Genomic DNA, 12937 nt, shown 5'->3' on the forward strand with positions numbered 1-12937 from the left:
GAACTGTGAACCAGTCCTTATGGAGTCTTTCAGATAACATTTGGTTTTGGCTTACCATCAGAATTTTTAGAAATATAGACTTTTTTCTTACTGGAAAGATACCTATTTTGCTAGAAGAAAGTAACATATAAAGAACAGATCAAGTTTTTTAATGATTACATGAAGGGATTATTATTTAGAGGAAGATAATAAGGAATCAAGAAGGCAGTGTTGAGTTTTAATTTTAACACTTATTCAAAAGACAGTGCATGTGATACTAAGCAATTTATTTGTTCAATAAATACTTATTATGTGCCAAATATTGTTCTATCCCTGGCATATAGTAGGAAACAAACTGCCACATGAATGTCTTAATGGATCAGTTTTATAAATCTTTTAGTTCAGGGATAATCTATGAATGGTTAAAATGTAAGCTAAAAGTCCTGTATGCTAAAAGTCCTGTAACTCTTTGAGAAAAATTTCCCAGAAACCAATTTTATGATGATTATTCACAATCTTTAATTTCATTTACAATCTTAAAATGCTGGAATGATGGGGTGGGAGTGGGAGAAAAGTGAAATAAAACATTTTAAGGCCAAGTCCTTTGGAATTTTCTCCTACATGATGCATCCCAAAGAAACCAGTTTTACAGTGGAAATTTCTTTTTTTTTTTTTTTTTTTTTTTTTTTTTTTTTTTAAAGATTTATTTATTTATTTGACAGAGAGAGATTACAAGTAGGCAGAGAGGCAGGCAGAGAGAGAGGAGGAAGCAGGCTCCCTGCTGAGCAGAGAGCCCAATGCGGGACTCGATCCCAGGACCCTGAGATCATGACCTGAGCCAAAGGCAGCGGCTTAACCCACTGAGCCACCCAGGCGCCCCTACAGTGGAAATTTCTTAAAACTGAATATCTTTTATTAGTTTAAAACCAGTTTTAAACTTTTTTAGTAGCTTTATGACCTCTAAGAACTATTTTAAGAGGGTATTCTGATATGGAATATTTTCTGTGTTATAGCTTCCCACTTGTGTTTTATTGTTTTAGGGGTTTAACAGTAATGTTCGAGATAATGAAAACTTATGGCCACACTTATGAAAAACACTGGTGGCAGGATTTATTTAGAATTGTTTTCAGAATCTTTGACAACATGAAATTGCCAGAACAGCAGACAGAGGTAAGAGAAAAAAATTTCATTTAACACAGATAAGTTAAAAGGTTCTGAGTATTTTCCCTAATACAGTTTAGTAGATCAAATCAAGTACTTAGAAAAGAAAAAAAGTTCCTGGAGAGCTGTTCATTATAATAAATAAAAATTATGTCTTTATAAAAAAAAGAATCCTATTTGGGGATAGAACTGAGTTAATTAATTGGTTGTTTTCAGTGTTTTTGTTGAACTTCCAGTTTCTTTCCTCATTATAATATTGCCACAACTACAGATACCAGTAGCTTTCTTTATATTCATAGTGACTTCTTATTCTGAAGTAAAGAATACATAGTAATAACTTTTATTTATTTTATTTCAGTGTTTTACTACAAACCAATTATAGCATGAATCTCAATAAATGTACGGAGAGAGCCTCAGGTTTTCTTCTTTTGTCCCGTACAGCTGTATTAAATGAAACATTAGGGACTGTGTGGCCTGCAGCAAGTTTTACTTTAGATCTGTGATTTTTGAATCTACAGGTAGACTGTTACTGAAAACATCTGATAATGTAGACATCTGTATATGCACTGGCACAAAACTGTACATGAAAATTATCACTAGTCCAGATTAGTCCTTTATGTATTTGAGAAAAATAAATTATTTACACTTATTTTGTATGGCCCTATTAACCATTTATGGTATTTTCAAGTAACCATACTGCATGAAAGTTTTATTTTAAATTTATGCGAAACCCACTTAGATAAATTCCTATTTCCTTCCTCTGTATTTCTCGTTTATGTTCTGTCATATCATGGAGCAAGGCCAGATGTTGATATTCATGTATATTGTTTGAGAAGAGTTATAATGTTAATAGCAAGATAATTCAGTGATAATTTTTAAAATCAAAAATAATGCAAAAAATTTAATTACTTTACATAAATTGTTACAGAATGATGGAGAAAAATAGATCTCAGTGAGTTGAGGTGAATGTAATATTCTAGAGTGAAGTTAAGTGGTCTGAAAGGAAGATGGACAGCCTTAGCTTTTAAACATGCAAGCATGTTTCTTCTTTAATTCTGGTTGTTGACAAATGGTCTGACCTTCTTTTAATGACTTTTTTGCCTTAGAAAGCTGAATGGATGACTACAACTTGTAATCATGCACTTTATGCGATCTGTGATGTATTCACTCAGTATTTAGAGGTACTCAGTGATGTACTTTTGGATGATATTTTTGCCCAGCTCTACTGGTGTGTGCAGCAAGGTACGTCTATAGCAAATAGTGACACAAAGTGTTAAATGTGGCCCTGACAATACATAAATGAATTGCTCTTTTCTTTACAGACAATGAGCAGTTAGCACGATCTGGTACAAACTGCTTAGAGAATGTCGTTATTCTGAATGGTGAGAAATTTACCCTAGAAATCTGGGATAAAACTTGTAACTGCACACTGGATATCTTCAAAACCACAATCCCACATGCGTAAGGATTTTACTTTATTTTATATTTGTATATTGAATGATAGACATAAAAAGTTTAGTTATTTTTTTTTAACAAATTCTTTTGAAAAACCTCTGTGTTCCATGAATTTGTATTTATTTCAAATCAGAGTTCTATAAACCATAGGTGATACTTGAATTAAATTCTTTATAATCAAAACACTTCAGTCTGATTCGTCATATGATCATTGATCGTATTGAGGTGATTCTCCTTTTTAATAGGGTTTTATTTATCCAGCTTAGAGCAAGCAGTGGTTTTGAATTTTAAAAAAGCAACAAAAAAACTTAACATATATTTCAGTTACTATAGACTGAATAAGGAAAATTTATTTATAAATATATTTTATAGTTAATTGTCCTCTTCTAATGAATTCGTTTGGAATTGAATTGTGGTGAAGGAGTTTTTAATCAATGGAGAAACTGAGATGTAGTCTCACTAAATGACTAATAGCATCTGGATTATTTATAGGACGTACTTGAATTTACTTCCCAGCTCAACTTTGGGGATCTCTGACCTACAGAAAGTTTTACTTGAGATTTACTATTTTTAAATCTACTTAATAAGATGTTTTAAATCTTACTTAAAGCATCTTAAGTAGATACATGTGTATGTACTGACATAAAGCAATGTATGAAAATTAGGAGTTCAGATTTTTAAGCATCATAAACTTTTTCTTGACATGAGTGAAATATGTTTACACTGATACGATCCCCTTGTCAGTATCCTAATAAATAAGACACTGGAAGTCAAACAAAAGGGACATACCTCTAGGAAAGCAGTCTGTAGGTGGGTCTATACTGAAAGGACAAATACCGGTCAAACTTTTCTTATTTTTTAGTGCACATTTTATTGGAACAATGTAATGTACTTGACAAGTGATCCATTTTTGTCAGTTTACCTATGTCAAAAGACAGTATGAAGTCTTGCCTAGCTGTTGTCCCTGTGAAGTCTTAACAAAAACCAGCCAGGCTGAACATTCTTGTTTTTTTATTTGTTTTAGGAACTGCCTCTGTTTTAATTTATTGGATTACAAATGCAGGTTAAGATACGTGATCTTAAAGATCATCTAATAAGCATTTTTTAATAGAAAATAACTGTACCAGAGTTCTTTCCATATTGAATTGAAATGCTATTATCTACCATTGTCTACTCCATTTCCCAGGATCTCCTGCTTCTCAGAAGCAAAAACTTGGGCCTTAGTCATCTTTCTATTCTAAGTATCCAGTCAGGGATGGCAAGTTAGTTTCTTCTTTTGGGCCAAATTTTATTTCATTTATTTTTATACATTAAAAAAAATAGGATCTAAAGAGTTCTGTGAATTTTTGAAAAGTCTCAAACTTTTCTCAATCTCACTTTAGGAAATATTTAAATGACATTACTACTTAGAAAAAGTGAGTTTAAAGTGTTTGAAACTTTCAGAATTTTTTTTTAAACTGATGACCCATGCTAGTTGATTGATTTCTGGAAATACATATTTTAAACTTTTTACTAGATTTTTTCAGTAGTAGTCAGAGAAGGATTATATTGTTTTGGGCATATTCTTGTGACTTTTATGCCTGTTCCAAAACACATGTTGGATGTGTCCTGTTTCACACTCAGTGATTGGTGTGACTTTGGTATTTTAAAGGCTCTTAACCTGGCGTCCCTCTTCTGGAGAAACTGTTCCCCCACCTCCATCTCCTGTGAATGAAAAACAGCTGGTAAGTTTTCATAAATAAATCATATTTAAAATTGCTTGTGAGAGGTAACTTTACTATGGGCCAGATTCTTTTCTGTGAGTCCAGGTCTTTAAAATAGATGGCATAGGGGTGCCTGGGTGGCTCAGTGGGTTAAAGCCTCGGCCTTTGGCTCAGGTCATGATCCCGGGGTCCTGGGATTGAGCCCCACATAGTGCTCTCTGCTCAGCAGGGAGCCTGCTCCTCCTCCCCTCTCTCTGCCTGCCTGTGCCTACTTGTAAACTCTGCCTGTCAAAATAAATAAAATCTTTTAAAAAAATAAAAATAAATTAAAAAGATGGCATAAATTTGTCCAGAATTCTTAGGTTAAGCTTCATAATGGTAAATTCCCGGGTGACTAAAATTTATCTCTGTACGTGCCATGAAGGAAGTATTTTAAATTATTTTATAATGTAGACAGTTTGAGACAGAATAAAATGATGTCGGGAATTTCAAGAGCCAGGCATGAGATTATGTAAGGATTTCCATGCCAAGGGACACCTGGATGGTGCAGTTGGTTAAGAATCCTCTTCTTAATTTCAGTTCAGATCTTGATCTCAGGGCCCTGAGTTCAAACCTTGTGTTGGGCTCCATGATGGGCATGGAGCCTACTTATAAAAAGAAGAAGAATTAAAAAGGATTTCCATGCCAAGCTAAAGACATTATTGGGTATTTATTTTAAATTTTTAATTTGGATATAATTTAACCTATGAGAAATATTACAGTAACAGTTCAAAGAATTTTTATATACCCTTCACCCAATGTATTTATTTCCTAGGTCTACCACAACGAATGGTAGTGGCTTAAAACAACAGATATATTGTCTCATTCTAGGAGGCCAAAGGCCTAAAGTTAAGGCATCAGCAGGACTGCATTTTCTCCAGAGGCGCTAATGGAGAATCTTCTTTTGCCTTTTTCAGCTTCTAGTGGCTCTTGGCAACTCTCAGTGTTCCTTGACTTGTATACTCATCATTCCAGTCTCTCCCTCCATTTTTAAATGTCTGTGTAAAAGTCAAATCTGTAACGTATCATACCTGTCTCTCCTTTCTCTTTTAAGGACACTAGCTATCTCTTTAGTATCTATAAGATATAAGCCAGCTCATCTCAAAATCTTTAATTTAATTACATCTTTAGAGACCCTCTTTCCAAGTAACCTTCATAAGTATCTGAGATTCCAACTTAGATATACTGTTTTGGGGCCACTGTTCAACCTATTGCAGTCTTTACCCTCTGGCACCCAAAAATTCATGCTCGTTCATCTTTCAGGCAAAATGTGTATTCATGCCATTTCAGTATTCCCAAAAGTTTGAACTCCTTAAAGCATCAATAAGTCCCAAATCTGATCTAAACATCATATCTAAAGTCCCAGATCTCATTATCACAGCCATCTAGATCATGTATGTGGTCTCTTCTGGGGGCATCTTCTGTCCCCATCTGTGGACCTGTAAACCTAGAAAACAAATTACCTGCTTGTAAAATACAATGGTGAGACAAGCACAGGCTAACCATCCTCATTCAAAAAGAGAGAAATTGGAAGGAATAAAAGGGTCACTGGTCCTAAACAAGTTCAAAACCCAACAAGACAAATTGTTTTAATTTTCAAGGCCTGAGGGGCTTCTGGGTGGCTCAGTCAGTCAAGCATCTGCCTTCAGCTCAGGTCATGATCCCAGGTTCCTGGGATTGAACCCCAAGTCGGGTTCCCTGTTTGGTGGGGAGTCTGCTTCTCCCTCTCCTTCTGCCCCTTCCTCCACTCATGCTCTCTTCTTTCTCTGTCTTCTCTCTCAATCAAATAAATAATCTTTCAAAAAAAAAAAAAGTCAAGGCCTGAGGATAGTTCTCTGTACCTTTATACTCTGCCTTCTGGGCCCGTGGCTCCTTCTTGTGCCCCAGCAGCTCTTCTTAAAGATTAGCATGTGTTTGCAGCCATGTAGCCTGCCTGTAGAATCCCAGAGATCTGATAATCTTCCTTTTATCCTATGTCTGTTCCTGTGAGTCTAGGCTGGCTGTGTTCTGCTAGTATATCATTTTCAAAATCCCGTGGGTCTCTCATGCATGTCAAGAGTGTTATTTATGGAACCTTTCTGGATAACTTTCTCTCTGTTCCAAGCTTCTCCTGAGGTGTTTGATTGGATCCATTGGATATACACATCTAATCTCTTTCATCAAAATGTTATCTAACTATCCGAAGAAATGTTTTGGTAACAATAAATTTTCTGATTTTAGCATCCTTCACAATCTGGATAGGCCATGATTCTCCAAATTATCAAGTGCTAGGTTCTTTTTGCCTAGTAGTTCCTTCCTGAGTATCTCTCTGGCCTCACATTTTTCTATAAACACCAAGAAGAAACTGGGCCACATCTTTAACCTTTTGCTTAGAAATATCCTCAGCTAAATATCAAAGTTAATCACTTACAAGTTCTGTTTTCCACGCAAGTAGTACAGCACAATTGAACCAGATTTTCTGCTACTTATTTAACAAGTATCACCTTTCTTCCATTATCCAATAACATGTTCCCGATTGCCTTTCGAGACCTCACCAGAAGCACTTTTAACATTCGTATTTCTGTACACATTCTGTTCCATGACTGTATGTGTATTCTTTAAGGGTGACAGAAGACAGATTTCTCCATCATGTATTTCACCACCTTCTGCATCCTCACCAGAATTGAATTTAATGTCCATGTTCTACTAACAGTCTCTTCAAGGCAATCTAGGCATTTTCTGTCATATGCCTCAAAACTCCTCTGGCTTCTACCAGTACCCAATTCCAAAGCCACTTCCACATTTTTACGTATTTGTTATAGCAGTGCCCCACTTCACGGTACCAGAATCTGTATCAGTCAGTGTTCTACTGGAGAAATGGAACCAGTGGGAAATATCTGTATCTATCCATGCATGTATGTATACTATATGTATGTGCATATATCTGTCTTCTTTTTAATTTAAATTTCACAGAATTGGCTCTGTAATTATGGGTGGCAATAATTTGAAATCTGTCGGGCAGGCTGGAAACTCGGGCGGGAGCTGCAGCAGCAGTCCACAGGCAGAATTACTTGGGAGACATGAGGTCTTTCACTTGATCACGTGAAGCTCCAGCCATATTATTGAGGATAATATCCTTTACTTAAAGTCAGCAGGCTGTAGCTGTTCACCACATCTATAGAATACCTTCACAGCAACACTTGGATTTGTGTTGGAACTGAGTAACTGGATCCTATAGCCTAAACAGGCTGACACATAAAACTACATGACACCACGTTTCTCCAGATGTTATTTCACTACATTTGCTTTATCACTTCGTCCCTCCTTCCTTCCTTTTGCTCTCACTGTCCCGCCCCACCCCCACAAACTTCAGAATTCTTTGAAAGCTAAAAATAAGATGTCCTTTATTCCTTCAATTCTTTAGTATTTTTCCTTAAAAAAAAAAAAGAACAAAAGTACTTACATAAGCACAGTCAGGAAATTAACAAAATCAGGAAATTACCATTAAAACAGTACTATTACTTAATCTGGCCTTATTAAATTTAAACCCAAGAGGCCAGAGGTAGCATACTAGTGTCCTTTGGTCAGTTTGTACCCCCCCACACAACTTTTAAATTTCCTAAATAATTGTCAATGGCTGAAAGTTAGATTTCACAGAAGAGTTCTACTCTGAATTGATCTTTAGAGAACAGTCACATGTGGTATATTGGGGCCACATTGCTCCATGACTCTGATCTGCAAGAGGTGTCTGTTCATTACAGATTCCAGCACTAACGAAGTCCTGTTTCAAGCCCGGAATGAGCTTGCTCTCTTTTTTGTTTTTCTTAAATTTGGCTCACCCCTGCTTGCTTTGTGGGCTTCTCTTTTGCTGCTTCTGCCATATAGTATAGTAGTTTGCAGTGTGGGCTTTGATGCGAGACCAAAATGAAATCCTGGCCCTGCAGTGACTGGTTCTGTGGCCTCAGCAAGTTACCTGACCTCATGTTAGAGTGAGTCTTGTGATTAGAATTAAGTCAGGTAGTGCACATAAAGTTGTTGGAACCACATGTGGCGTGAGTGCTGAGAGGCTGGGCTGCTGCTGGGTTGCATAGAGGGAGCCATCGGTGCCCCTCAGGACCAATTCACAGTCTCCTCTGTGAGTTGCTGCTGCCTTCTCAGAGCTGCTACTGCTCCTGCTGCCACTGCTTCTCTCACTCTGCTTTCCTTTGCTTTCTCTTCTCTGTACAACTTAGAGTTTGCCAGTAAGTTGCAGTATTTTCCACACTGTCATTCTCAGCTGAATATTTCCTGCCATGCACTAAAGGACTACTTCCTAACTTATGTTTTGTTTCTTTCATTAAACTTTTGTTTTAATGGGTCTGAAAATTCTGGGATAGATTTTTGATCAAGTGGTTTCCATTTAAAAGTACTAATCTTAAAAATTAAGAACTTAAAATTGCCACATACACACAGAAGGTCCACAAAACATTCTCCTTTCCTTCTGAAGGTTTTACAATGCATTGTAGCATTAACCAGTTTTTTATTATTAAACTTACATGGCCAACTGATACAAACATTTCTGAGACCGTTCTTCCACTACTGATTAAGACTGGGGTGGCGTGTATTGAGGATAATATTCATTTAGCCTTCCAAGCTTTCTGGGCAGACTTGGTGACCTTAGCAGCTTCAGCTGCCTTCTTGTTCACTGCTTGGATGACACCCACAGCAGCTGTCTGTCTCATGTCATGAACAGCAGAATGGCCCACAGGAGAATGGTCAGAGAAGCTCTCGACACAAGTAGGCTTGTCAGCAGCCATATCAATGACAGTGACATCACCAGGTTTCAAGAACTTGGGCCGTCTTCCACCTTATCCTGGAACAACAGTCAGTCTTCTCCTTCATCTCCACAAACTTGCAAGCAGTGTGACATGTGTGACAATCCGGCACAGGTGCATGTCCAGGACTGATGTGGTGAAGAACTACTTTTTAAAAACAAAAAATAGAAAAATACCCAGTTAATTTAAAAAAAAAATTTTTTTTTTGATAGTACAGAAAATAGGGTAAAAAATACAAGTCCCTTTTTACACTGCCCCTTCAGCCACAACTCCAGTGTTTAATACTGTGATGTCTATCCTTCCACCTATTTTCCCATTCATTTCTATATATAGTTAATATTAATTATATGTAGTGTTTCAAAAATTGAAATCTTATTTGGAGACTGGCATTTTATATTTGGAATAGCTAGGAGATATCTGCACTTTGATACATAGAGATTTCTTTCATAGGAGCTCCTCTTTCACTGTAGGGTCCTTTTTAAAAGGGGAAGTGTGAGCATATTCATGATACAAAGCTATTCTAAAAAATGCAAAGATTACGCTCAAAATCATCCTCTTTTACATTGGTTAATCAGAAAGCAATATGCCTAACTTAAAAAAAAAAAATTCCTCTGATGTAAAGGAGACTTTTTAAATCCCAAATACTGTGACCTAGTTTTTTGCACATTTAGTTTTCTGGGGTGAAGCTTCTTAGAAATGACCAGAATGTTCAAAAGAGCCAATGACCAAAAAAATTTTAAAAACCAGTGCTTTAAAAAAAAAATGGTTTTTACTTATATTCAGTAAGACATTTTTAATTGTCAACTGATTAGTTTCCCCCTTAAAATATACTTCTTAAAATGTACAAGTTAAAAAGAGTTGTTTTTTTTATAGTTAATTTTAAACAATAAACATTCCCTTAAAGAACTTACAAATTTAGGTGTTGTTGTATGCATTCTTCCATTTAAGTTTTTTTTTTTTTTTTTTTTAAGATTTTTATTTATTTATTTGACAGAGAGAGATCACAAGCAGGCAGAGAGGCAGGCAGAGAGAGAGGAGGAAGCAGGCTCCCCACTGAGCAGAGAGCCCGATGTGGGCCTCGATCCCAGGACCCTGAGATCATGACCTGAGCCGAAGGCAGCGGCTTAACCCACTGAGCCACCCAGGCGCCCCCATTTAAGTTTTTATCTAAAAGTGCATTATAGGGGCCTGGGTGGCTCAGTCCTTTGAGTGTCTCCCTTCGCCTCAGGTCATGTTTTCAGGGTCCTGGGATTGAGTCCCCAACTTTCCCAGGAGTCTGCTTCTCCCTCTTTTGCCCCTCCCTCCTGTGCTCATGCACACCTTGCAGGCGGACTCTGTGTGTGTGTGTGTGTCTCTCTCTCTTCTCTCTTAAATAAGTAAAATCTTCAGAAAATATTTTTTTGAATGTATTACAGGCCAGTGTGGCCAAATAAATTACCCAACTACTCCACTGGGTCTATATAATTATTACTAAAGTCCTCTTGTGTATTAAACATGAAAAATACAAAGATGAGTAAGAACAATTATAACAATAATAATATGGCTTTAGATTTGTGTAGTACTTCACTGTTAAAAAATATTTTCAGATTTGATCCTTTCAGCAATTTTTTGAACCTGTTTGGTACATTACCCCCGTTTTATATGAAACAGCAAATGAAAAATCATAAACTGTGACATTTTAAATCTAAGTTAAAATATCAGTTTTGATTAATACTCTTTCTAGGGAACGTAAGCCTCTGCCTTCTTTGCAGAAACCCAGGTGAAGGTCGCTTCTGGCTGAGACTGTTAGGTTAGAGTTCTCAGTCCCTCTGAAAACCATGTTCTGGATTCTACCTGGAGTGTGTAGTATTGCCATAACAAAATAAAGCTAGAATAGTAATGCCAGCTATCACATATTGTCTGACACTGTGCTAGTGCTTTGCATTTCTTACCTCATCTTTAATAACTTACAAGAAAAATGTCCTCTCCATTTTCAGGTTAGAAAACCTTAACTCAAAAGAGTGTTCTTTGCTTTTCCAAGGTTATACTTAATGCTGGAGCGAAGGTCTGGTATAGTTCTGTTGGACTTGAGCTTTTCTTCCTGACACCACACTCGCAGCTTCTCACTGACCTTTCTGGTCACCAGTTCTTTTGGATGACAGAATGTCTTTCCCTAAACTCATCCCTACAAAGCTTTCCTGCGCACCACCTACACAAAGCTTGCAGAAATGTCCCCCACCGCTGCCACATATGTGTTCTGTTTAAACAGGTTTCATGACAGTTTATCAATATTGCTGACTAGCTTTTCCACACAGTGAAGCCTTGCATTTTTTTTTTATTGTTTTTGGGTGGTACCAGGCCCGAAACAAATGAGGGGTAGAAAGGAAGATTTTCTCTTAAAGGCTGTCAGCATAGGTAACTATTTTTTTTCTTTTTTATTTAAAAAAATTTTTTTCAGTGTTCCAAAATTCATTGTTTATGCACTACACCCAGTGCTCCATGCAGTACGTGCCCTCCATAATACCCACCACTCCACTCCCCTCCAAAACCCTCAATTTGTTTCTCAGAGTCCAGACTCTCATGGTTTGTCCCCCACTCCGATTTCCCCCAAGCATCGGTAACTTTAAATAATTTTTTCATTGTGTCTGGTATTACACTGCATAAAATGTCCTTTTCATAATGACACACATCATTTTTTTCAAAAACAACATACCAGAAACTGTTTTCATCCTTAAGTTTTATTCATTGTACTTATAATGAATTTTTTGTTTTATTAGGATACAATATCACAGAAATCTGTCGATATTCAGGATTCTGTTCAGCCAAGATCTGCAGATAATAGACAGCAAGCACCACTGGCTGCTGTCTCTACTGTGAATGAAGAAGTCAGCAAAATTAAACATACAACAAGTGAGTTATGTCTCCTAATAGTGTGTTTTGTTTTATATAGGTAAAGGATGAAATGTTTGCTTTTACTTTTGATATTAACAGAATATATACTGTAATTGATGGTGTAGTCACTCTGTTACCGTGTGTGTTCCAACTTAGACATCCACTAATACCTGTAGTACCAGCTTTTTCCGTAGATGCTTTCAACTCATGTTTGTGTCGGACACATAGGTCTTTTCTCAAGCACATGAGTCTTCTCTCTCCATTCCCTTCTGCATGTTAGCCCCATATCCTTTCTGCAAAAGTGGGGCCTGAGGGGCCTTTCTCTACAGTGTTTTCTAAGCAGGAGCACCCAGCTTCCTGTGGAGCCAGCCTCCTTTACACTCAGCTGCCCCAAACCACGTCTTCTCCACTCACCCTCGTAGTTCTGTTCACAAAGAAGGGGAATCCCTTCTGTGTTTTACAAAATTGATCCAACTTTGTTTACTGAAGGAAAATTACAACACCAAGGAAAAGCCACCTCCTCCCTAGAGGAAAGCAGGACAACTCTAATTGCTTTTCTAAAACGAGGTGAAATTCACATAAGAAAAGTAACCATTTCAGGGGTGCCTGGGTGGCCAGCTCTTGATTTCTGCTAAGGTTGTGACCCTGGGTCCTGGGATGGTGCCCCGGGTCAGGCTCCATGCTTATCAGGGAGTCTGCTAGAGATTCCCTCTATCCCTCTGCCCCTCCTCTGTGTGCATGTCTAAAATAAATAAATCCTTAAAAATTTTTGGTACATTCACAGTGTTGTGCAGTCACCCTAATGATCTTTTCATGTGCTTATGCCATATGTATGTCTCTTCTTTGGAGAAATACCTATTCATGTTCTTTGTTCATTTTTAATTGGTTTATGTCTTTTTGTGTTGAATTTTAAGTTTGTTACACACTTTGGATACT

The 12937-nt window shown here is 37.1% G+C and overlaps 1 protein-coding gene across 3 annotated transcripts in view; it reads left to right on the forward strand.

Annotated features, from left to right (window-relative positions):
• ARFGEF1 (ADP ribosylation factor guanine nucleotide exchange factor 1) overlaps window positions 1-12937 on the forward strand; it is a 155963-nt gene that overhangs the window by 133210 nt on the left and 9816 nt on the right. For all 3 annotated transcript variants that reach the window (XM_045075690.1, XM_045075689.1, XM_045075691.1), the window contains 5 exons: window positions 1020-1149; window positions 2247-2382; window positions 2463-2601; window positions 4247-4319; window positions 11887-12019. In XM_045075690.1, coding sequence (XP_044931625.1) covers window positions 1020-1149; window positions 2247-2382; window positions 2463-2601; window positions 4247-4319; window positions 11887-12019 — 611 coding nt within the window. The remainder of the gene's footprint in view (window positions 1-1019; window positions 1150-2246; window positions 2383-2462; window positions 2602-4246; window positions 4320-11886; window positions 12020-12937) is intronic.

Source organism: Mustela putorius, unplaced genomic scaffold (assembly GCF_011764305.1).
Source record: "Mustela putorius furo isolate JIRA1106 unplaced genomic scaffold, ASM1176430v1.1 tig00000151_pilon_pilon_pilon, whole genome shotgun sequence".
NCBI lineage: Eukaryota > Metazoa > Chordata > Mammalia > Carnivora > Mustelidae > Mustela > Mustela putorius.